This window comes from Halichondria panicea, chromosome 4 (genome assembly GCF_963675165.1).
Source record: "Halichondria panicea chromosome 4, odHalPani1.1, whole genome shotgun sequence".
NCBI lineage: Eukaryota > Metazoa > Porifera > Demospongiae > Suberitida > Halichondriidae > Halichondria > Halichondria panicea.
Window position 1 is genome coordinate 3538935 of NC_087380.1, and position 25670 is coordinate 3564604.

At 41.5% G+C, this 25670-nt stretch overlaps 1 protein-coding gene and 1 long non-coding RNA gene across 2 annotated transcripts; one reads left to right on the top strand and one right to left on the bottom strand.

Annotated features, from left to right (window-relative positions):
* Positions 1 to 77: 77 nt before the first annotated feature.
* On the bottom strand, positions 78 to 24527 carry LOC135335370 (uncharacterized). Its single transcript, XM_064530841.1, has 30 exons — positions 24429 to 24527; positions 24320 to 24381; positions 22389 to 22529; positions 22194 to 22328; positions 21928 to 22095; positions 21729 to 21869; positions 19730 to 19933; positions 19328 to 19543; positions 19038 to 19265; positions 17122 to 17262; positions 12143 to 12210; positions 11976 to 12089; positions 11694 to 11787; positions 11379 to 11558; positions 10423 to 10819; positions 10103 to 10364; positions 7966 to 8208; positions 7766 to 7915; positions 7459 to 7721; positions 7357 to 7397; positions 7205 to 7297; positions 7065 to 7148; positions 6616 to 6833; positions 4973 to 5085; positions 4093 to 4258; positions 3801 to 3943; positions 3416 to 3573; positions 3084 to 3206; positions 1079 to 1195; positions 78 to 340 (listed from the first exon to the last, which is right to left on the bottom strand). Exons 1-30 carry the CDS (start codon positions 24446 to 24448, stop codon positions 216 to 218), a joined length of 4608 nt encoding a protein of 1535 aa, XP_064386911.1. The 5' UTR covers positions 24449 to 24527; the 3' UTR covers positions 78 to 215.
* On the top strand, positions 12410 to 14104 carry LOC135335408 (uncharacterized). Its single transcript, XR_010394495.1, has 3 exons — positions 12410 to 12798; positions 12907 to 13130; positions 13189 to 14104. It is a non-coding gene; the product is annotated as an uncharacterized LOC135335408 (long non-coding RNA).
* Positions 24528 to 25670: the final 1143 nt, after the last annotated feature.

Genomic DNA, 25670 nt, shown 5'->3' on the forward strand with positions numbered 1-25670 from the left:
TTTTTGCTCCCACTTGAACATATTATATAGCATGCCCATTGTTTATTGATACCTGTATGTTATATTATAATTCAGTGCTGACTATCACAGTATATCTATAACGACTTGGAAAAGCTCCTACAAAAAGTTTATTGTGAATTGCAATATAGACGGGTGAACTATAAGTACAGGACATGTAACCATCCGACTTTTACCACATAGTATAAATTAAAGCATTAATTGTCTGTTGTTACAGTAGTAATTTCTTCCCCGAGGCCATATGCACTGTTCTCAGTTGTTAGAGGGTCTACTGACGGAACATCGCCATAGTGATGAGGGGGCCTCAGCGTGAGCACATTGTCTGCCAGAAATAAATCGTAACAAAATTAATTATTGACATAGCATCCATGCAAACATTATTATAGATGTGATGAAATCAAAGCATACAGCATGCATAGTGCAACAAAGTATTATATTATGTACTACATGTGTGACATGCAGTCTTTACTAAGATTCTTTTCTATTCATACATAGTTAGCAGAACAGAAATCTTCTAGCCCACTGTAATATAATACTCTGACCTCTGAAAAGGAAATGCAGTGTCAATATAATTATGGCATGTTGCACTGTGGTGAGTTCTTCATGTATAGCCATGCACATACAGAAAATTGACCTTGGAGGAAAGTTCCCACTCTCACCAAAAACTTCAAATCATTGCTTTTACACTCACTCTCTAGTTGTGGGACAGGAGTATAAACACATGCACTCACTTGAGTCTATGCAGCAAATGGCTTCAAGGCAATAAAGTACGTACAATGTAGTTATTACAAGGCAATGAGTGTCACAAGTGGCAGAGTAGTAGATTGTGGTCAAGAGCCTTAAAGTAGACTCTCGCTATTTCGGTTCTCAGAATATACCGGTCGTTTCGTTTGGCACGGATTGCTTGTTTGATCTTTACTACAAAACTCGCCCTGAAATTGGCCACTCGCTATTCTGTACGGGTCAGTTCTGGCTGCCCCAAACTACTTTTTCAATGTAGTTTATTAGGGTCAGATATGACGTGTGCAGCACATGCTTACAAGATTGTTTCTACACTTACTGAGTTCTTGACTGTCCCTGAGGCCGTAAGCACTGTTCTCAGTTGTTAGAGGGTCCACTAACGAAATATCGCCATAGTGATGAGGGGATTCAGTGAGCATCAACGTAAGCACATTGTCTGCCAAAAATAAAATCGTTATGAAACAAAAGTTTATTGACATAGCATCCATGCAAACATCATTAGATGATGAAAACTAAGCATAATAAAGCATGCATGTTAACTATAAGCAACGTAAAAACTGGATTATTAGCGGTATACTCGATATAGCGTATCTTTGCATGCTGATTTGCAGGTTTTTTGTACTCAAATTGAATTGCTTTTTCAATTGTGCGAAAGCTAGTGAAAATTCAGAATTGATTTTCAGCTAAGTATAGGATATACCACACCTAAGAGGAGGATATGCACCCATATATCCTCCTAGTAGGTGTGGCATATCTGACTTATACCACGTGACCGCAGCACAATAAAAGGACCTCCCCCTAGCAACAATTCAATCCACAATGCAGACTGCAAAAAAGAACAAGACTATGCCGGGTTTTGCAGCCGTCAAAGAGCTAGTTGAGCAACATGTTGACTACTACATATGCTCAAGAGCTTCCTTGGTCAAGCGTTGACCATTCGACGTCCCCTACTGGAGTTGCAAGCTCTTCTTGGATAAAATGTATCTAAACTGTGCCCATGGACCCATGGAAGCTTAGCCATCTTGTTGGAGAGCACCTTCCGTGTTTCTGCCGTCGCTTTGAGTCTTAGTACTGTCAAGCATGGCTCTTTTCTCTTTGTTTACTTTCTTGAACAAATGAAAAAACTAAAAAACAACTTGAAAAACTGTGCATGCCTGGGGCTGTATGCTAATATTCTATATATCCTACAGCTGTTGACCAATGAGATCAATTAGTGGTGACGTAAGTGTGGTATAATGTTGTTTATCTATGAGCTTGTACAGTGCATGGTACGTAGCTATATAGTTGGTGATATCCAGCTGGAAGGACTCTCTGGGCATGTGGTGTTACCTTGTCTGATCACAATAAAGACATAGATGAGGTGGACTTGTGGACCCTTTCTATTCCAGTTATCGGTCAATGATAATTGAAATGAACTGTAACATAACTGTAACATAATAGTATGATATAGATCCTGTGGGTTGCCTAGCTTGCTCAATTTCTAGGTAGCTTACGAGTCATCTTATCACTGAGACATCTGGTTACTGGGTGGGGCTCGAAAATGACTGCATTATAGGAGCAACCTTGAATATAAGCGTATAGAGCTCTGCCATTGACCCCATGAGTTAATTCCAGTTTCTATATACGGTAATACAGTTGAGCCTTGAATCCGAACACCTTGTGTCCCCACCTCATCCGGATAGCTAAAACACTGTGTAGCGCGAAATTTTCGCGGGTGTAAATTTCGCTTATTTGGCTCCAGAGCCAGAAATTTTCGGCCAGGAAACCACACACCAATAGCTTTGCAAGCTGGTGTGTAGGAGTTTATCCTCTTTATAATTTTCGCATCTTCTGTCTACCCCTCGAAAAACGTGAAATCTGTACGGTATTCTGTATTCGGATACCAGAATAACTCTAAATGAGCCACGTGACGTCCATCAATAATTCGAGTAGCCACTGCATGCAAAATCAGCAAACGATGTCCAGAGCTCTTACAAATGCACTAATCTTGGCTGCGGTGCCACGAGTTATATATAGTCGGTTAGTCTGTCTGTCTGTCGCTCTGTGTATTCTGAGTCTACTCACGCGATAGCACTGTGTTCATGGATAGCCTCAAAACAACAAGGTAGCAGATTTTGTGTTAAATCTTCGTTGTCGAATAAAAGCGAGCAAAAGCTAAGAAGCTAAAACATAGTTAGCCGAAATGTACACGCGGATTTGACTCGAGGCAGTAGACTCACTAAATCGAGTGATCTCGGGCCTAAAGGCCACTGTCTACGTATACTACACCAGGCAAATAAACTGCTTGTGGCACTTATTGCCATGTAATAATTATACACACTTACTGAGCTCCTCCATCTCTTGATTGTCCCCAAGGCCGTAAGCACTGTTCCCAGTTGTTATAGGGTCAGCTGACGGAAAGTTGCCATAGTGATGGACTTCAATGGGAGGGGGTATGTAGTCATATTCTAGAGGTAATGAAGCATTGTCAAACATTATACAATGGACTCAAACTACTACAACGTTGCGATTGTAAACAGTCTACACCAATAATAATCGAGTATTGCAATTCAATTCTATAATTATGGATTCACAGCTAACAGATTCAGTATTTTTGCAATGAATATACACAGCAAACCTACGACAAAATGATGGTTAAAATTTGACACTGACTTACTGAGCTCCTCCTCCTCTTGACTGGTGTCCACCAGCACCATACCGAGCTCAGTATAGCCAGAAATGGCTGTCAGTAGCCTCTCCACAATGGAGGACAGTTGTGAGAAGGTTGGCCTCTCCTCTGGGTCCTCCCTCCAACACTTACGCATCACCACAGAACTGGGTGAATGCATGGTAGGGTGTGTGTGTGTAGAGTTAGTTAACTATCCTAAGAGTTTGTACAATTAAAAAGAGCTTATATATGCATGGTACTGCATGATTAACACGATAACCATCCCCTTTAAATTTAATCAGGAGATACAAATTGCTATCGACTCCAAGATCCAAGAGGGGCTTGCACACAGTACTCAACACTGCCACAATAACTACTAACTCAGTGTACTCACATCTCGGTGGCACAGGCTGCATTTAGAGGTCTCTCGAGTCTCCGCCCCTCCTCCAGCACCTGGATGAGGGACAGCGGGTCCACGGCAGGGTAGGGGGTCCGTCCTCCATTGAAGACTTCCCACACAGTCACACCGTACGACCACTGATGATAATGAGAGCAACAATAATATTGCTACTAGCAAACTTTGGGTGGTTGTACATGTAACTTGAGTTTAAATTGTTGTACTCTGTAAAGCTGCATCATTTCACGAAAATGATGCAATGTGCTTGGTCCACCACGCACTGGCTCACCACATCAGTTTTCTCTGTGAAGATGGCATCATTGAGACTTTCCAAGGCCATCCATTTGTAGGGGACCTTTGCATTGGCTCGGTCGTTCTGTCTGAAGTAACCGCTAGCATAGACGTCCTCAGCCAGACCAAAGTCCCCCACCCTGATACCCCCTTCCGAGTCCAACCTATAGGAATGTACAAGATGAAACCTTACTGAGACAATGATGCATGTGCATGCACATGTATACTGTCAAGTAAGTACGTATATGATCTATCCAGTGTGATGACATAATTATATGATGCTGCCAATTAATATGCCATTGGATACGCTCCAATGAAATTCCTCAAAAATGTATGTATGGCAGTGATGTATTAAACGATAATGAACTATGTAATAGCTGTACCATGGGCATCAAGGGTGTATTGGAAACAATACATATATATGCAGATATCCACGGTACAGGTAGCTTGTACTATGAACACCTATTGATTAGAAGCAATTAGAAGCTGTTATCCAACCCCTTTACAATGAGTAGTAGTAAGCACTCTTTGATCCCTGCCGTGTACATTTTGTTTTGTGTGGTGTGCTTGCACTCGACAAACCACATCTACAACTTCAACACCCACACGTTTTTGTGCTTTCCACAATTTTTGTTACGGTAGTCTTCTTTAAAAGAGAGGGTCCTTAAAGGGTTGAGGGAGGGCTTCAGGCTGACCACAGCCATGTACCATGTAAATGAACGTACACCCTGGAAGGGTACATGGGATTTGTACCCTATAGAGTATCCTGAGAGTATAGTTTCAATGGATATTCCTTAGTGTCAGAGCACATTATGGTACAAGAATGAATGTATCATGATATCTCGACTCTGTACATAAATAGACAATTGTTAACTCACATGCAGTTTCTGGCTGCAAGGTCTCGATGGACAAACTTCTGCTCGGCCAAGTAGGCCATTCCCAGTGTTATTTGATGGCACATCTTTAGTAGCAGTTTCCTCACTGTCAGAATCTGTGGAGAATGGCACGACAGCTGATCAAAACATTTGGTGGTGCCGGAAAAGTTCAGCCCCACCCACTTCTTTGTTTGAGAACACTCCAGCTATCAAAGAATATTTTAATACACATGCACATAATTATATACAGTAGTCCTAAATAAATTTCCTGTTGCGTTCCGTTTAACTGCATGCGTACAACAGATTAAATAATTTGTACTGTATATATAATAGCGTTTTATTTTTGATAACAACAATTTTAGCGATTTAACCTCAAACCTAACTTTGGAATCATTGTATAATACTTCCGGTATTGTAGGGGTGTAGCAATTTGAATCTCTATATCGCTTGCAAATAAAATCCGTGAAATATCCAAAATCATCGCTTCTCCTCCACTAGAATTTGCAGTAAAGTTGCATGCACATGCAAGGCTTTGTGGTACACCAACTGCATCATATGCCTGGCAAAAGGTGTTACAAAAGGTAAATTTCTGTGCCAAAGCAAACTAGCCTGCAATTGCTTTTGTTTGTAACATTATATGTCCTAGTCATTATTACAAAGATAGTGAGGCGCTTGACAGGAGAGTAAAGTGAAGCTAGTGCAAGACTAAAGTGGAGAGCGGCTTGGCATGCATAATTGTCTTGACTCTAGCTCTGTGAGGTATAAATATGGGGCTTTATTCTTAGAGGAGGAGTCAGAGCGAGGCTCAGAGTGGCAGCTATAGATCAGCGACAGCGTCGAACTAATAGCTGTGATATCTATAATAATTATGGCACGTGCGATATTATATGTACCTGTGTATAGCTAGCTATAGCTAGCTATTGACAGAGCAAGCTCTCCACAATGCTTTCTTTTTACTTTCTGCTTTCTGCCGGATAGCTTGAAAGTGAGTTTGCAACGTATGTATATAGCCAGCCACGCTTGGAGGGTTTACTGCCATCAATCCCTAGAATCACATAATTATAGTACCGTATTATTATGTTCTAATTTATCGGACACTTTTAATTACCCGGACACTCTTTTGGGCAATTTTCGTTGTTCTAATACAACAGACACTCCATGCAGGGCTTTAATATTACTAAATATCTGGACAATACCTGAGTTATATACATTCATAGACGGCAAGTAAAACTTAGAGTGCTGCAGTTAGATAGCTTTTAGTAGATAGTTTTAGATAGCTATAGTGCAACTATTCAATCGCACGCTGTTCTATTAAATTTAGCTAGCTCGCATGCAGCTGCTTGCTTGTTCTAATTGTTCCTGACACTTCGCATGCTCTATAAAAATCTGTTCCAATTATACCCGGACAATTTCCAAAATAATTATTAATTGCTGTCCGATAAATTAGAAGATATACGGTAATAACTATATCCATGATCCATCACTATAACTAACTATCCATCGAGTGCATGCATGCACTGTTAATCCTATATTCAAGATGGCACATGTCAATATAATCCTCATTAGGCAGTATTACTGTGACTACTATAGAAGCATCCATATATTGTAATTTGACACAAAGGGCACCCACCCCATACCACATATACCTGATCAATCTCACAGTCATCGTCCAGCTCCAGACTGCCCCTCTCTCTCTTGAGATAGTCAAAGAGGCTCCCGTTGGCCATATATGGCATCACTATGGCAATGCCGGGGCCAGCATCGAGACACACCCCAATCAGGGACATGACATGAGGATGGTGGAAGTCCTGCATCTTGTTCACCTCACACACCATGCTCTGAACATCCGACACTGAGAACAGACCTGCAGTGTAGTTAACAGACTCAACTCATCACAAATACAATAATTATGTTGTGTATAATCTATTATCAACAGCCGCCCACAAATTATAGGGATCTGAATCACTGACAACCTCAGTATATAACTTCTATATAGGAAAACATGTTGCAGCTGACAACATTCTTAGATGTATCAGGATAATTATCATGCATGCATGTATATAATATATATATACGTGTACGTTAATGCAGTTACCTTTTAATGTCTTCACGGCCACCCCCTGCATAGGTACACTGTTCCAGTCTGTCAGGACGCCCTTGTACACGATGCCAAATTCACCTGCATAGGGGACATCCCATAAAATAATGCACATGATTATTTGTTAATTTATTTACCTTGCCCAATTGCAGTACTGGAGAGTTTCAATATTGAGGCTGGTATTTTGAATGAGTCTGGGATGGACTTAGCAATTTCATCGAGTTCTGATTCTGCATGTAGGTTATTACGTGTAGTGAATATTGTACAATAAGAAAATACTGAAACTTACTAATGAGTGCAGTATTGCCATCAAATACCTCTTCAGTTATCCTGTGAGTCATACGTAAAATTGAGATAATTGAACAGCTAAACTGTACACATCATTTCTTACCCAGTACCCACGAGCTCCATGTTTTGTTGGTGCCTAGCAATTGACACGGACTTCCTTCGAGAGTTTAGATAGAAGCAGATGAAAACTATCATCAGTACACATACGACCAGTACAAAGATAACGATGATGACACTAAATGGGATGATGATCTCCAGAGGAACTCCAGTAGTCACAGAAACCGCCACTGCAGGGACTGTCACCACAGGAACTGTGTAAGCCAGTCCCTCAACCAATGTTTGAGCGATATTGTTCCCAACGGTCACCTGAAGGGACAGTGACACAAATACATAGTTTATTAGTCACTCACATTTAAGATGGCAGGGTTTTCCCCTCCTGGTGGCTCCAAGGGGGCAGTACAGAATATGTCACTAACTCTCTCACTGGTAGTCTGGACACACTCCTCCCCTCCCACGGTCACTCGTATCTCACTGGTATCTACTGAGTCGAGATTATCACCCTGGGTACACACACGATAACAATAGGGTTAGTACTGGCTTTAAGACATACCACAATACGTATGATGGTCTCTGTGCCACTAGGGACCTGAGATGTCTCCAGTCTGAAGTTAGAGGGATCTGATTGAATGCTGATGGGATACTGTGCTTGTGTGATGGGTGGGACATCGTCGAACAATAGTGCGTAGTCCAATGCGGTCAGCGAGGTTGCCGACAGGTCAGGAGTGGAGCATGTGATGGTGGTAATGTTCACAACACTGCAGGTGGTACTCTCTCCCATACTGCAGTTGCTCCTCTGTATAATTATAGGGGAGGGTATATAAAAGTATACATATTTATTACGCAGTCACATAGCCTCAAGGACTAATTTGATAACGGTTGTTGTGATGCAATATACTAGCCTCGTTCCCAGGCAGAGTTGTACGTCTAAAACAATGCTAGGTCGCCAACTAGGCCTGGTAAAGATTAATTGCATATGGGTGTCGTTTCAATTAGCAATGAATTCCAATGATTTCTCCTTAAATTAAAAGCTGCCATAATCACAAAAACAGCTCAGTGTTCCGTGTTACAAATTATCTCTAAGCTAGTTATAGGTATTAGATTTAGGTGGTAGCTATCAAGTTGTGTCAAACAAGAAACAAGAAGGCCTCCCTCAATGAGCATCAAGTCCAAGCAGTCAACTCTAGTGGGAAGGAACCTTTTGTGTGGTTCCCTACTGTGTTACCAGTTGCTGCAGACAATAAACTTTAGCTCGATCTACCTGGACATAGATAGCATACTCTATCTTAACTACCGTATAGCGGGTAATTTTCGTGGGGCAAAATGTTCATGGTTTTCGTGGTTGGTCCAATGGAGGTCTGACCACGAATATTTTACCCACGAATGAAGCGACCTTGCCTACCTTTACCTGCAGTGCAAGCAGCCAGAGGAGGGTCGTTTCTCCATGTAACCAATCCTAGATTACATCATCTATATACCTTCCTAATGACGTCATAGTAGCTGGTAGGTTGTATATAATAGCATTTAATATTATTATAGTAGTAGGTAACTAGTAGCAGCAGTAGCACTGGTAGCGCTGGTAGCAGCCGTAGCACTGGTAGCGCTGGTAGCAGCAGTAGCACTGGTAGCAGCAGTAGCACTGGTAGAAGCAGTAGCAGCAGTAGCGCTGGTAGCGCTGGTAGCAGCTACCAGTGCTACTGCTGCTACCAGCGCTACCAGTGCTACTGCTGCTACCAGTGCTACCAGTGCTACTACTGCTACCAGAGCTACCAGTGCTACTGCTGCATGCTACTACTAGTCCTACTATATTCACCTACCAGCTACTATGACGTCATTAGGAAGGTATATAGATGATGTAATCTAGGATTGGTTACATGGAAAAACAACCCAGAGGAGGAATACCAGTGTCAAAAGGTCACTAACCACACACGTGGCCCTATGTTTTACATGTAAAACTGAGTTTACCCTCGCGCCCCTGAGTTTATACACCATCAATAGCTTGATCCTCTTTATAAAATCACAACAGAAATCGGTTGAGCTATCGAGCCCCAGGGGAATCAGCTTGAGAGAGGAGATCTAGGATTTAATTACCTTTTATTGCATTCTTTAAAACCACAAGATATGGAAATTAGCCTTTCGTGGCTAGGGTATAAATTTTGATGTACTGGCTTGCTGCACTGGATAGATCTAGGCTTTCCAAGCAGGAAAATAAAGAACAAAAGCGCTATATGCAGCAAAGGTCAAGAACCCAGAACAAGAATGTTTAATCCTTCATTAAACGTGACCCTATTGATCCTGGCGTTCCTCCTCTGGCAAGCAGCTACCACAAAAATAATTTTTATTACCCACGAAATGTCTCAATATTGCTGAACCACGAATATTTTGTTCCCCGAAAATTACCCGCTATATATACAGTATTTCTGTCAAGCTGCATGTATTTTCATTAATAGATTTACTATCGCTACAGACAAGCCCATAATTATGCTAGGCTGGCGACCTAGCGTTATTTTAGAGACAACTCGGCCTGGGAATGAGGCTAGCAATATACAGGCAGCTTGCCCTGCACTAACCTCGATCTCATGCAGCCACACCGAATATTTTTGAGGCAAAAAAGCCAACTTAAAAATGGATTATTCATAGACCCCACGAAAATTATATACCCGCTATACGGTATCTAGTTGCTGGCTTACCAGAGGAGCCCCCATTGGCTGGTAGACCTCCAACACAGACTGTTGTACCACGTCCAAGTTCAATCCAGTAAAAGTTAACGTGATGCCTCCACTGGAAATCGTGTTGCTAGGAGACACATTAATCACATTGGGGTTGTTACGATAACTGAAGACCACTCCTGAATTATTGACTCTGGCAGAATCAATGGATACCACTACCATTGCATCGGAGGAGAGGTTTGCTGCTGTGGTAGTGCAACGAATCTCGTGAGACTGGATAGATCTGCATGTTATGCATGCAGGGGAACTTTGAGTACCAGCTAATTAATATAGTCACTTACAACACATTGCAGACATAGCTTGACCCGCTGACTTCTAGAGAGACTCTAGTCTCCTCTTGGTTACCCACGTCCAGTCCAGTCCCACTCACAGCCACTGTTGTCCCCCCCGCCCTGGGTCCAAAGGTTGGAGTCACACTATTGACAGCAGGAGACACAGCAGTGAAGGAGCCAACATGTACAGTGGCCTCTCTAGAGCCAATGGTCAGAAAGAAGTTTTTGGACCCTCCAGTCCCTAAGTTGGTGGTCAAACAGACAAATTGGCGGCCTGGCATGTAGCCAGTGTTGATGGGAGAGCAGGCCACACCTCCTAATGTAAGATTGGCGCTCTGAATGTCGGCAAAGGTCACTCCGAGGTCAGTGCCGTTTACAGTGATTGCTGTACCACCCTCAACTGGTCCTGTAGGGGAAGGTGTAAGTCAGGATTTGTAATATAACACTTCTAATGCAGTGGAACCTCGATCTCTTAATTAGCGACCACCTCTTAGAAACAACCACCTGCTATAGTATACATAAACTTTCAAACTACAATCTACAAAGAGGTCAGTTCACAAGGAAGGGCTACTGCTTCTGCTACTGTAAAGCTTTGCAGCTCTTTTCTGGCTCTTGTATATAGCTAACAAACAGCTAGCACTTCAGTGCAAGGTTAATAAGTTGAATAGAAAGTTTATGCGAATAGGATCTACGAAAGATTCTGAAGAGACTTGAACAACCTTGACTGTAAGTAAAACTAGGCATAACTCGAGAACAAAGTTTTAGTTTGTAAATCCACCGGTCAAACCAAGAGAAAAGGCTAGAAAGCTGTTAGTTTTCGTCGCATTGCAACGTACCGTTGACCATTTACAGCTGGAATGTCTATACACAGACAGACACACAAGTCAGCCTCGTGCGGCTATGCCTCGAGGTATATATAATGAGAGGTGAACATAATTATATAGTCACGGTATATTAATGCTTACCGGACATTGGAGTGAACGAGTTGATGACAGGGACAGGACAATTGTTCCCCTCAATAACGAAATGATCAGTGGAGCACTCCTGCATCACCTCACAACTACTCCCACACCACACACATGCAAACTCTGCCGCAATACATTCTGAACATCCACTGGCCAAATTACGACAATCATACAACGTCACTGCGTGTGTATACAATGTCATGTGTGTGTGGGGCAGAGAGGTAAAATAGATCCGGAAGTAGTGTAATTAATTTTGTGTGGCAACATTTGTATAGATGACATAATAATTATTGATGTATAACAAGATCATGGTACCTGCAGTTAGTTGCATGGTGCTGATGAGTGTACTCATCAACAAGATCACAATGACAACCACGGAAGAACTGCCGACCCCAGCAGAAAGTGTGAGCTATACAAAGAATAATCAGTAGGTGTATATACAAGCAAATGCAAGTTAGTAAAATTAGTCTGCACCCACATGCACCATTAGTAAAAAAATATTATTTTTATGCTGTAGTTGGCATATTTGTGCCCAAGATATTTTTGTGCAGTATACTTCGTATCTTTATGCATTTGTTATTGTCACCATTCACTCACTTGCCCACTTCCCACTGTACACAGGATGGAGTTTTCGTTCTCATACTGAGCTGTCAGATTAACTTGAGCTGTCAGATCAACATTCACAACACACAAGTACTCAAAGCCATTCGTCTATTGAAGAGGGAAGCCATGGAACAATCAGGTACAAAGATCATGTGACTTACGGGGGCGAGGAGGTTCCTGGTCGTCAGTCGAAAGTCCTGGGGCAACCTCACCGGTTGACTAACAGTGACTGCATGCATGTAATAAAGAGGTGGTCTGTTAAAACACATGATATGGATCGAAACTTGTTACTCTGCTAGTTGGAAGAGACAGGTTATAAAAATGCTTTATTTCGTTGGGCCACTCCAAATGAGACTGTAGTTTCCTGTCCAACTCGCGCTTCCTGCTTTAGCTACCTCATTGATAGTCACTATTAGCTGGGCAGAGCCCGGCACCCGTTCCCAACGGGTGGCCGGGTGACACGCTTATATAGGATTTGTACTGCTGCACTGAGGAGTGCAGCCCAATCAGATTGCAGTATTGCAAGTGGTTGGTTAACACCCACTTAGCTAGGTGGGTGTGCAGCCATGCAACGTTAGCTGGGCGGAGCTGCCTTGAGCAAAATGGAGAAAGTTACACAAGCTGTCACAGAAGCTGCTAACGAGCTTGGAATTGGTTTCTGAGAGGCAGAGATGTCTTTGCTGTATTGCCTACTGGATTTGGAAAGAGCCTTTGCTATGCTTGTTTGCCTGCAACATTTGACAAAATATTGGAGAAGGAGAAAGGTCATTCTATTGTAGTAGTAGTCACTCCTCTGCTGGCCATCATTCATGATCAGGTATGTAAGGCTAGATAGAACATACATATAATTATACGTACATGTGCATATGAGCTGTTTACACGTAACTAGGTCATTCTAAGCTGGATGCTTTTATTCTATATATAGGTAGCCATCTATTGTTCTAAAGGCATCTCTAGCACATATGTCTCGGGCGAGATGTCTGATGCAGCTACAATGGATGCGATCTTCCACGGAAAGTACCAGCTAGTATTCTTTACACCTGAAATGATCATCAGCAAGAAGCATTGGAGAAGACTTCTGGGGGGAGATGTGTATGCTAATAGACTCAAGGCTTTGATAATCGATGAAGCTCATTGTGTGAAGAAATGGTATGTATTTGACTCATTGTTTTTTATTAACATGTGTATACCAATAATATTATTGCAGGGGTGAGACTTTCAGGCAAATGCTGTTGAGAATTGGAGAAGTGCGCAGCCTCATTCCAACATCAGTTCATGTGATGGCGCTAACAGCAACAGCTACCCGAAGTGACATTATTTCTCGTATTGTTGGCCTAAGAAACCCATTTGTCATTACGAGAGTCCCAGTAATCCCAAATTTGATTTATGCTATTGGATTGTTCAAAAGTATACCAGAGACATTCCAAAACTTGGCCCAGAAATTGGTAATCGAGAGAAACAAGTTTCCCAAAACAATCATAATATTATATGGACGTTCTTTTGGAGTGTGTGGTGACATGTACCTCTTCTTTAAGGATTACCTTGGAGCTGCATTCACAAATCCTGATGATGCACCTGATCTTCCTGAATTTCGCCTCGTGGACATGTTTACAAGTGTCACTGATCCAGCCCATAAATCTGAAATCATTCGTTTATTTAAGCAATCTTCGCATTGTTGTAACTACTATGGCATTTGGCATGGGTGTTGATTGTCCCAACATTCGGCAAATCATTCATGTTGGCCTGCTAGACGATATCAGTAGCTATGTACAAGAGACTGGTAGAGCAGGTTGAGATGGTAAACCATCACGTGTAACCCTTTTGAAGGCAAGAATTTACCATCAAGTTGATAATGAGATTAAAGAATATGCTTCAAACACTACAGATTGTAGAAGGGATAGTCTTTTCCGAAATATTGACAATTACAAACATGTTGATCTCGGTTTCAATTGCTTGTGCTGTGATATTTGTTCTAAGTCATGTTTATGTGGACAGTGTGACCTAAGACTTAGGTTATTTGTTACTTCTTTCAGCTAATTACAATTTTTATTTTCATTATTACCTGTGCTTCAAGAAAGCTGCTATATCTACCGAAACATTTCCTGCACATTTTGGGCAATCTGTTTTTATCACTGCCATTTACAATATACTGTTAATGTCGACATCAGCACATCTGTTCTTCCTCATTCCAGTAGCATTGTCCACAGGTCCAACACTTCCTTTCCAGCTGGAACATCAAGAGCTCTCCTGTCACCAGGCCTTGATAGCTCATCCCCACATCCAAAACATTGTAGCACTTGGGCCATTCTTGCTCAGTACTGTTAGTAGCACAGTCATGTTGTTCAGTGCCAGCCAGTGTGGTGCAGTGCGGTGCATATTGCGTTTAACACCCACTTAAAATGATTATATTCATGATGCTCCAAGCAGTATTACATAATACACAAGTACAAATCCTATATAAGCGTGTCCCCCGACCTCCCGTCAGGGACGGTCGGGCTCTGCCCAACTAAGTCACTATGGCCATTATTTCTCTAATTATCAATGAAATATTGAAATTACTTTTTTCTTGTTCTTTGTTGCCTCTAAGCACATGGTTGGCTGAATTTTTGTGGCTAATTAATTGATGATGGACCAATTTATAATTATATTTCATAGTAATGAATAATGATAATACTGCTCACATCCGCTTATAATTTACTGGAGTCTCTGACGGGAAACTACAGTCTCATTTAGAGTGGCCTTATAGTACTAGTAACGCTATTACTGCTCCCAATTCTACAAAAAATATTATAATGAAAGCACCGTGGGTGCTGATCGATGCCTTGGTGTAGGCAATGAAGCTACATGCATGCATTCAGTACTATAGCACTCCAGGCTATATGAATACATAATTATATTTGCATGCGCTACGCATGCATAACCGAGACATAATTATAAGACTGTTGTACTATGCACTCTTTTAGGCCAGTGAACATGTCTTGAGAAAAGAGCGGGAAATGGTCGACCATGCATGCTTGTTGCTAAAAAAGATGCCAAAAGTTCAAAGTTTGTAATTGTTAATGGCTTTGCAGTTCTTTTCTCACTCTTGCAGCTAGCGTTCTATTGCAGAGCTAACTACTAAGTAGAATAGCTAAGTTATATTTATGCCTCGGTGCGCATGCGCAAGCGAGGTATATACGGTAGTGTGTTTGTGTGTCTGTGTGTGTGTGTGTGCAGTGTGTGTGTGTGTGCGGTATGTGTGTGTGTAGACTGCTACAGCTGCTCAATGATCAATCAAGTGCAAGTAAGAGTTCTCAGTATACTTATAGTCATGTTTTCTTGGATTTAATTCGTGGATTTGCAAAATAACGCTTCGTTCTTGAGTTATGCCTAGTTTTGCTTACTTGGAACGCCATTGCAGCCTTTTCAGAAGAGTGGGTAGCAAAACTTGCTCACCGAGTGTTGCTACTCGACTTAGTACTTAGCTCTGCACTAGAACGCTAGCTATTGGTAGCTGCAAGAGTGAGAAGAGAGCTGCAAGGCTCTGTGCTGATGCAGCCATTAATTTTAGTTGAAGTTTTCCCATAGATCGTTTTTAACAATAATTGCGGTCGATCATTACCCACTCTTCGAGTTTCCCTGTGATTCTGGATTCTGCCTGCATGCAGCAAAATTAATTATGTTCATCATGATATAATGTGTGTATATAAAAGCTATATTAGTAGCTTTATGTTATGGTGCTTTGGCACCTCCACCGAGGCATCAGCACCCGCGGTGCTTTCATTATTTAACAGATGTTGCTACACACGAGTCTCCTTCAAAGTAAGCGAACCTAGCTAGCCATAACTCGAGAACGAAGCATTATTTCGCAAATCCGCAATCCAAGAAAACATTACTAGAAGCAGGAGCGTAATTAGCAGTGAGGCAGAGGAGGCCCTTGCCTCCTGTACTATTGAACTTCAAGTTTCATGTGACTCACCTTCACTAGCTTTTAATAGCTCTGGCTATAGCTAACTTTTGAATAACTATAGCCAACTATAGAATGAGCAGAAATGAGCTCTATCACTGTCTTGCTGATGAAGAAAAGAGAAGAAGAGCAGGTAAATAGAGTTTACTACTATTTGCATGTACTTCTACACAATACTTAGTGGGTGTGGTTTCCGGTTGCGGGGGCGCAAGCCCCTGTTTCCTCCTTCCGGTAAAATTTCTAGTTACGCCCCTGCTAGAAGCCTATAGAAACCCTTACTTGCACTATAGCTGTAGCAGTCTATATACATAAACACCCACTATAGCTGTAGCAGTCTATACACATAAACACCCGCCGCCACCAACTGAACATCCACCGCCACCAACTAAACACCGCCACCACCTTCTAGACTAAGCTGCTGCCACCAACTATGACACATTTTGGCATATTCACCCCTCATACTTAAGAGGAAAGGGGGGGATGAGCCCCCTATTCCATACCCCTGGATCCGCCCCTGTTAACTATAGTTAGCTCTGCGCTATAACGCTAGCTATTGGTAGCTGCAAGAGTGAGAAGAGAGCTGCAATTGAGGCTCCAATTAGCCTCGATCTCAGTTCCTCTTCAATCAAAGGCCTGTGAAGGAGGCTAGGCTCTACTGTACCAGAGGAGGTACGACATCTGTGAGTCGCAGGAAGTGTTTGAGATTCATTATATCCAGATCAAATTTCAATTTTGTGTTACCTGCCAAACACAAGCATAAGAGTCTGATTCGTGCACTGTTTGATCTATAGGTTATAGCTATTGGCTTAATCGTTTCAGGTTCAGAATCTTCAGGAGTTGCCATGAGTGTCATTTCGTTTGATGTGCTATTGAACTTTGACCCGGATATAATGGGCTCAAGACTCGCAGATATTGTACCTCCTCTGCTGCTTTGTACTTTTTAGCATCAATCATGGTCGATCATTATTTTCCCACTCTCCCTGCGATTGCAGATTAGCCTGCATTATAGATATATCTATACCTGCTGCATGCAGCAATTAAGTAATTGATAATTATCAGCAATAGCTTTATATGTTATGCAGCTTACACATCCATCTAGGCATCAGCACTTGCGGTGTATTTTATTTTTATTCTAAATTATTAGTCTTATAGATCACCGGCATAAAAATTATAATCATGTATTGTGAATCTTACCAGAACACAGTTGGCAGACATTGGCTCCTTGTGTACTAAAGGACAAGTATCCTTCATTACAGCATTCAGAACCAAAACCTGAGGCAGCTGGTGTCCCACTACAACCAAAGTCTGCATTACTGAAACAGTCAGCTTCCATACCTGTTCAAGGGGGTCAGGAAAAATATTATAGGCAGTGATGATAATAATTATTACATATAATTATTACACATTCTTGTTCTGGACCTTTGCTGCATGATATACTAAAGCTCCTAGGCCCTGAAGAAAGGGTAGTTTTGATTCACTGTAACACCCGGTGGCCCGACTAACCTTTACAAAGCCTTAACAGCAAAATCTGACATTTTTGAAACATAACTTGTTGTGTGGAGGCTATTATGCTATATAGAAACCAAAAGTGTTGTGCCTGAAATTAAAACCGTGTGCTAAGCGAGGTCAATCTTACAAGACAACGAAATTTCATTTCAACGTCAAAATCTGAAAGAAAAATTAAAGTAAGAAACTTGTTGTGTGGAGGCTATCCATGCTGTAAGGCAGTGCTATGGCAGCCAGGTGAGCAGTCTCAGAATACATGCACATGCAGACAGACAGACAGACAGACAGACAGACAGACAGACAGACAGACAGACAAAAAAATACAACGGCTCTGCACATGCACCTGACGTAGCGGGTTATTTTCGTACGGTGGAAATTTTCGTAGATTTCATATTGAAGAGCATCATCCAGAAAATTAAAACTGCGAAAATATTAAGTGCATGCCATGTCACAATTCAATCGTGTGTGACCACGTTGTTCCATGCATGGTCACAGCAAGCTGCACGCGAATAATGTCTCTATACATGCAAGAGTCTATTGTCAATTTGATGATGGTTTACCAAGTCCAAGTGGTCCTATTTGTCATTGCTGAAAGTGTAGTTCCAGAGATACCCCCGGTATATTGTCCAACGTGTGTTCTGCTAGGTTGAGTGCAGTAGCTATAAATGGGGCCAATAAATCAGTGAGAGGCAGTGAAGACAAGAAGAAACGAGGTTTTTATTCCAAATTTACTCCTGAGCAACAGGCAGCAATGAATGGCAATGAAGCTGCTGTAAGACATTTCAAGATGGGTATTGACAACCTCAGTACAAAATTGGAAAGATAAATACCGTGCTGAAATATCTCGCAAACGTAGAGCTGCATGGTGTAGAGGGCTGTCTATATACTATCAGTGAAGTTGCTCCCAGTCAAGAAGCGTGGCCGGCCATTAATGTTGGGGGAAAATTTAGGTGGTATAAGTTCAAAAGCTACATAAAATCAATCCGTGAAGGAGGTGGTGTGATTACGACATAACTATATGCATGCACTATATATGGCATGCAGCTGCCTCAGCAATTCAGACAGGAATCTCCAGAAATGCCCATGCATTCTTATTACAGTTAACTGGGCCAAGTCACTACTCTCGAATGATCTATGTAAACCTACAGTTTGTAGAAGCTTTCAATTGCATATAGCGGCCTATTTCTATTTATAGATCTAGCCTGTCTAGTATCACTTAGCTAACTATTTGTCCGTACCGAGAAAGGGCTCAAACAGTACTCTACTCAAGTACAGGAACAGATGGACAGTGGGGCAATGAGTATTTCGCCTGTGGATTTAAGATTGTCTTACCCTTTGGCGCCCACTGGCTCGTCAGAATGGTTTTAAAGCCGCTGCATGGTTTGTTGATAATTATATAGATATGTTATAATTATGTGGTCATTATGCAGCATGAGCATGCAACAACTATAATTATAATTATTGGTGTATGAAGCTGAAGTAACTGTGAAATACAGGCATTATTTATTACTTTAAATTCCCGTTCAATGTGAAATGCAGGTATACGTATGCCACAATGGTGATTCCACTGGAGTGCAGATATCCAATAATGATCTTACACTCACCATCATCATCGTTAATTCTGCAGAGAGAGCTTCGACGTATGATACTGATCTGACTATTAATGGACGAGTTTAGCGTCAGGTCGATCACAAACACCTCTTCTATGGCTTCTTCTATGCCATCGTTAAATATTGGAACTTGTACAAAAACATCGTTTATTGGACTCCCAATTTCATCAGCCTCAAATCTTACAGTAATCACGTCAGTTGAAAAGTCTCCACGACCGTTATCTGTGAGAAAATCAAGTGTTGCATGGAAATCAATGTATATGGCCATCATTTCAAAATTATACCGTCATTTTTAGCACGATTGGAAAATTGTGGGTTGTTATCAGGTGGTACTTGGGGAAGAGGAGGTACATCAGCTGCTAAAGCCTGGTCAACAGTGTACGGTGTTAGGAGGAGCACTACTGGACTGGCAATACGGAGATTCTTGATCACTGGAGCGTTGATTTTAAGCTCACTTTCACTGGATCGAAAATCATTCTCTGCCAGCTGGAATATTACCACTGCAAAAGGTGGGGATGATATGCCTCCAATTTAATCATGTCAGAAAGCTGCTTATGACCGTTATTATAAGAAAATAATGTCTATATAATTTAATATGTGGAGCCATCATAATTATAACATACAGACTGAGCACGCAAATATAAATAGGAAAAACACATGACACATGCACATGTGTATTTGCTCACCATCATTGTCGATGACAACCACGTTGAATGTGTCACGGGTCAGCATTCCTCTCGGTGGCGTTGTAGAGATAGCTAGCTTAAGTTGGGCTGTCTCCACAGGTTCTTGAGCAATAAAGTCCACACGATACGTAATGATTATTTCTTCATTCACGCCTGGGCGAACTGTGTATCTGTTGGAGCTGATCTGAAAATCTCTGTTGATACCTGTACATAAAGGTCACTAATCAATGACTGAACGTGCGATTTTCAAAGCCAGGAAACCTAACACAAAGAGACAGTATAGTGCTTGCAGCTTGAGAGTATAATTATATAGACGACCACAAATATGCGAGTATAATAGAGAAATGGTGCTGATACCATTGTGTATATAGGTGATTGAACATCCATTTACATGCAACATCAGGTGGTAGGTTTGTGGTGGTAATAGAACAGCAGAAAATTGTTATAGTGCATGGGTAATTGGTTAGAGTATAATCTAACGTTGAACGGCTAAGGTCTCAGATAAAATAAATGAATGGTTTAGGTTTATTGAAACATTTTTATGGGTTAGGTTATGTTCACAGTGCATGCATGTCTAATTTCCTGGTATTTATATATAGGTACACTTTGGTTAGAGTATTTAAATACGGAATCTCTCTAAGCTGTATGCATGCTATATAGCCTTGTTCCCAGGCCGATTTGTCTCTATAATATTACAGTACTGATTGTATCTGCATGGGCGTGACCGAAAACTGTACTAATAATAATTTGTGCCCATACCGGTAATTATTAAAATCTTCATCAGTGGTTAAAAATACAGTGATATAGAAATTTACTGCTAGTCCATGTGGTCAATCGAGATAATGGCTATTTTTTGTAGTATTTTTTGTAGAGTGTACTGCACAGCCGAACTGCGTCCATAATAAATAGACAGATGTTTAGAAGCAAGTATCTCAAACAAGAGCTTCCAGAGAGGCTCAATACTGTATTGGATGTGCCTGTTCAGGTGGCATGACAAAAATTCTGTGTTCACAGTGCATCAAGAGACAGTAGAACCCTGACGTCACTGGCCAGGATAGTAACCAGTTGAATCTAGAGCCATGTCCACTCAATAGTTTTAGTACAGGTGGTTCTATAACATCGACCCCTATATATATAATTATATAGGAAGAAGGACACGAGTGTCACTGGGGCATCCCCTTTCAATGAGTTTGTACGCATCAGCTATAAGAGGAGTACGACGGGGGTTGGAGGGGAAAGGCTCGATTGCTCCTGTATAAAAATTAGTATGAACTTTATTTAATTCATCATTCCACTATACATTTGTAACTCACAGTAATGGTCCACACAACCGCTGTGCCATGCAGTGCTGTATGTCATACCTTCAAGGCTTGATCCAGGTACCAAGGAATGGGCTATAGTTTATAGTGTACAAGGGAATTATTGATTTATATCGCCGCTCATCTTGACCCAGGCCCAGCCACTTGTAGACAGTCTGAGCATAGTATATACAAGAGATCTATGACCAGAGTCTAAGGGTAGACTCTACCAGCTAGGTGTATATCTGGCAATCAATGGTCCAATGGTCCTATCAAGTGCTTGTATAATTGTGTAGTCAATCAAAGGGTATAGAAGAAACTTGAGAACCTAGATCTGTTCTTTCACAAGAGTGATGCTCCTTCTTCCTTCGAACAAGACTGCTCACACTCTATAATCCCTGACAAAATAAACTTGCAAAAAAGCTAAAGAATATACGTATCACACGGAGTTCTATGTGATTACGGTGACTTTACGAAGTAAGTACGCTTACATACACTATATGCATTAGTGTTTCTATTCGCTCCACCTTCGCTCGTTTTGAGCGAATACCTGAACAAGGTGGAGCAAATACAGCAACCAGACCATGCTCATATACACGCCCAGATACAATCAATACCAGGCCGAGGAGGCGACCTAGTGTTATTTTAGAGACAAATCGGTCTGGGAACGAGGCTATATAATTATGCATGCATACTATCACCTGCTGTTCCACCATCAGCTACAAAGATGTCTCCTCTGATAAGGTTGCCAACACTCACTGGTCGTTTAATGTACCCAATACCAATGGAATAGCCTTGCCCTCTTTCAACATCTTCTAGCCTCTCTTCTAGAAATCCATACGCTGCAGATATCATAATTATATACATTGTCAATATACTAAAATTTTAATAGTGCATTACCGACACAGTCGATACATTCTTCCAGTAGGTTGTAGGAGAGTCCAGGCGTGTTGAGACAGCATTCCCTGACTTGAGCAGCAGCTGACCCAGTCGCAGTTAGGGGAATGGTGTCTCCTCTGCACGCATTCTCACTAGCCTCGCTATAGCAACCGGTGATGGCAGTGGGACCTATAGTATTAAAATATTAGCTTGTATAAGTGATAGTCTAAAACTTGAAATCCACATGATGTGTGCTAAGATAGTAGGTAGCCTGGGTAAATACTCACAAACTAAACATATTCCTGTAGAGTCAGTGTAAGCCACTCCACCGCCAGTAGCACAACACTCAACACTGCTCTGATGAGCTTGGCTGGGATCAAACGGATCAGTACAGTTAGGAGCAGCCGAGCAAATCACATTGCCTGTATGTACAAAGGACAGTGCTAAGTAAAAAAAATGTGGTGAAAATTTGTAAGTCTTACCAGAGCACAGTTGGCAGACATCGGCTCCTAGTGTACTAAAGGACAAGAATCCATCATCACAGCACTCAGGACCTGAACCTCGGACAACAGCTGTCCCACAACAACCAAATTCTGCATTATTGAAACATTCAGCTGGATTTCCTGTTCAAAAAAATATTATAGTCAGTGCATGATGATAATATTGCTCATAAATTATACTATAATACTATAATTACGTTCAGGAGTTCAATGATAGCAAGTTCTATGTTTTCTTGGATCAATTTGTGAATTTATAAAATAATGCTTTGTTCTCAAGTTATGGCTAGTTTTACTTGCTTTAAAGGCCATTGCAGTCTCTTCATACTCGTGTGTAAGCAAAATCTGATAAGCTATTCTACGCATATGAGTTAGCTCTGCACTAGAAGCTAGTTAAAAGCGAGAAAAGAGATGCAAAGCTGCAAGCTTGCAGCCATTATAATCATATGGACTCTGAACTTTCAGTCCAGCTCGATTTCACCGAGGCATAACTACCCTTGAGTACGAAGTTCTACGAACCCACCCTATAGACATGCAGTCATGGTACAACTATTACCACGAAGCCATACACTTATTGTAATAACAGTGCATGGCAGGATGTCATAGATCAACAGGTGCTGGGGAAACCACATGCACTACTATATATATCCCACGAGAACCGTACTATAGATTCCCAGAGTGAAGCCATGCTCATAGCAATGGCATGCATGTTAGCATGCAAATTAATTGCACTCGAGGTCGTGCAATGAACGCATGCTTATATAACTGACAAGGGAAATTTGGCGATTTGGCGAATTTCACTGAATCGCCAATAGCGGTGGATACACAAGCATATCACCAGAGATGCTAAATTTTAGCCAATTTGTTCAAAATATAGCTTATTCGCCATTTTATTGACCACAAAATTAATGGTTTAGAACTATACGGTAAACTTCCTATAAAAGCACACAATAAGTTATTGCATCTGTCTTGGCTGGGACTTTCCCAGATTTAACACCCCTGTCCATTGTCCCAAAGGAAACTGCTATTCACCTCATACATCCTGGATTCAAGGTTTCTGCTTCTGAGCTGGGTTACAACACTATAGCTTAGCAAGTCTGGAAAAGCTTGGAACTTACTGCTAGCGAATCTATAGAAACAGCTACCGTATTACTAAATGTTTTGCGAGCATCAAACAAACATATGCGAACTTTGCGAGGGTTGATCAATTCGCAACAATAAATCGCAAAACTATTACTAGTAAATACACACAATCCATGCCAGTTAGATCGCAAAGGGTCAACTTTTCTGCTGATTTGACTCATAGCTCATTCGCAAAGGTTTTCACCGCAAGTAATACAAAAGAGAACTTAGCTAGCTATAGCTCGATCAATTCAATAAGTGGGCGGGGGCTCAGTGCTTGTGCCATAATTATTGTTATGAGCATGTGCAGTGACTCCGCACATGCAGTGAAGCTACATTGACAGTTGCATGCATGGGTATCCGATAAACAAATAAGACATGGAAGAAGATCGAATTATTGTGCACTGAAAATCAGAGGTGCAATGGTAATTATGTGCTTCAATTTGCCAAAAATTCGCATTCTGGTGTGGCCAGTCGCTTGGGGGCTAACGCCCCCATGTTTTGAAATTTGGCTGGGGAAGAAGTTGGCACATAATTATATGAATTAATAAATTTAAGTATTAGCAATAATCAAATAATAGGACCTGATATGACTGCTTATTGGCCACTTGGCCACGTCACCTGCTTGCTATAATACCACAATCAAATGTTTACTAATGAGCGATTGCTTTTATAATTATGTGCATGAGAGAGGGTGGTGCAATTCCACCACAGCAATCACGCCCGAAGGCAGATAAATGTAGACGATATGGTAAGTACTAAAGAAACAACAACTCTTGGATAACTTTCTTTACCTCTGATTCTTGCAACAAGTAGAGTCAGAGAAATGGCTAGATCTAGCAGGTACAATACAGACCTATGCAAGGCAAATGGTACATTGTTAAAAGATTTTATCTTGCTCACCTCATTTCTTGCTTGTACATGACTTGTAATAGTAATTAGATCTAATGAGCAGTAGACTCTATAGTATGGCGGGTATTTTTCTTGGCCAGACCGTCAACCCCCACGAAAACCACGACGGATATCGCTTCTACACCGGTGTCAGAGAATGAATGACTCCCCGGTGGGAGTGAACCCCCGGTCATTCCTGCCTAAGGTGTGGGGACTCCCCCAGGAGTGAATGACTCCCTACGCACATGCTTGTTTGTTCCGGCCAATGTGACCTGTTTCTATCTAATAAACAATTTAGTATATAGAATAAAGAGCCAGGATAAAGAGCAAGGTTAATAGCAAGGTAGTAGAAGTAGTAGACAGCTTGTGACAGCTGGAATGTAGACCTATGCATGTGAACGAAGAGCAAGGTTGCAAGGTTGCAAGGTTAATATGGGAAAGAACTGGAGCCAAGTGCTGAGCTGCAAATCGCCCAAATGTACAACTGTACAATGGGTTGTTACTGTCTGTGGCCTCTATTCAGCAGCAGAACATGCAGTGGCAGCAACAACTGTGGTTTATTTGCTATTGCCAGGGGCGGATCCAGGGGTGATTTTGAGGGGCTGAAGCCCCCCCCTTTTGAAAAAACTACCCATGTATTGCTAGTCTGAGGTTACAACAATTTTGCCACCAACCTTGTTACTTATGCATCTGCATGTAGACTCACTGACTTAAGAGATGCTAGACAATAGCCAAGTCTAGCTACTAAGAGTATAAAGGATGTAGGCTAGCTAGCTGGACATGCATACTATACTGTACTAGCTAGTAGCTAGCTAGCTAGCTAGCTAGAACGTCAACTATTGCTGTTGCTGAGTCAGCTCCTTGTGCAATGTTTTGTAGCCTCGATCATATCCCAGGCCTCTTTTCCTAGGCCTTGTGAAGGAGGCTATTGTGCATGCTGTTGAGCTGCAACATGGAGCAGATCTCAGACTTTTTCAGCTAGTTGCAAGGAAGCAGCCTTATCTCCTCTCACTCTCAGTGCAGTCTGGGTAGGCATTGTGATTCTTTCATGTACCAAGAGTGCATGAATGTAGATGTAACATCTACAGTATATACATCCTTTTGTTGATCAGAACGAGTTTTTTGTATTAACTTTTTCATATTCAGTATTCACTTATTAATATGACAGTTCAAAGGTAAAAGTGTGAGCAAATTGTAAAAAGCAAAAAATTTCGCCTCCGGCAAGGCGGGAGGGGGATACTCCCCCTCCCATAC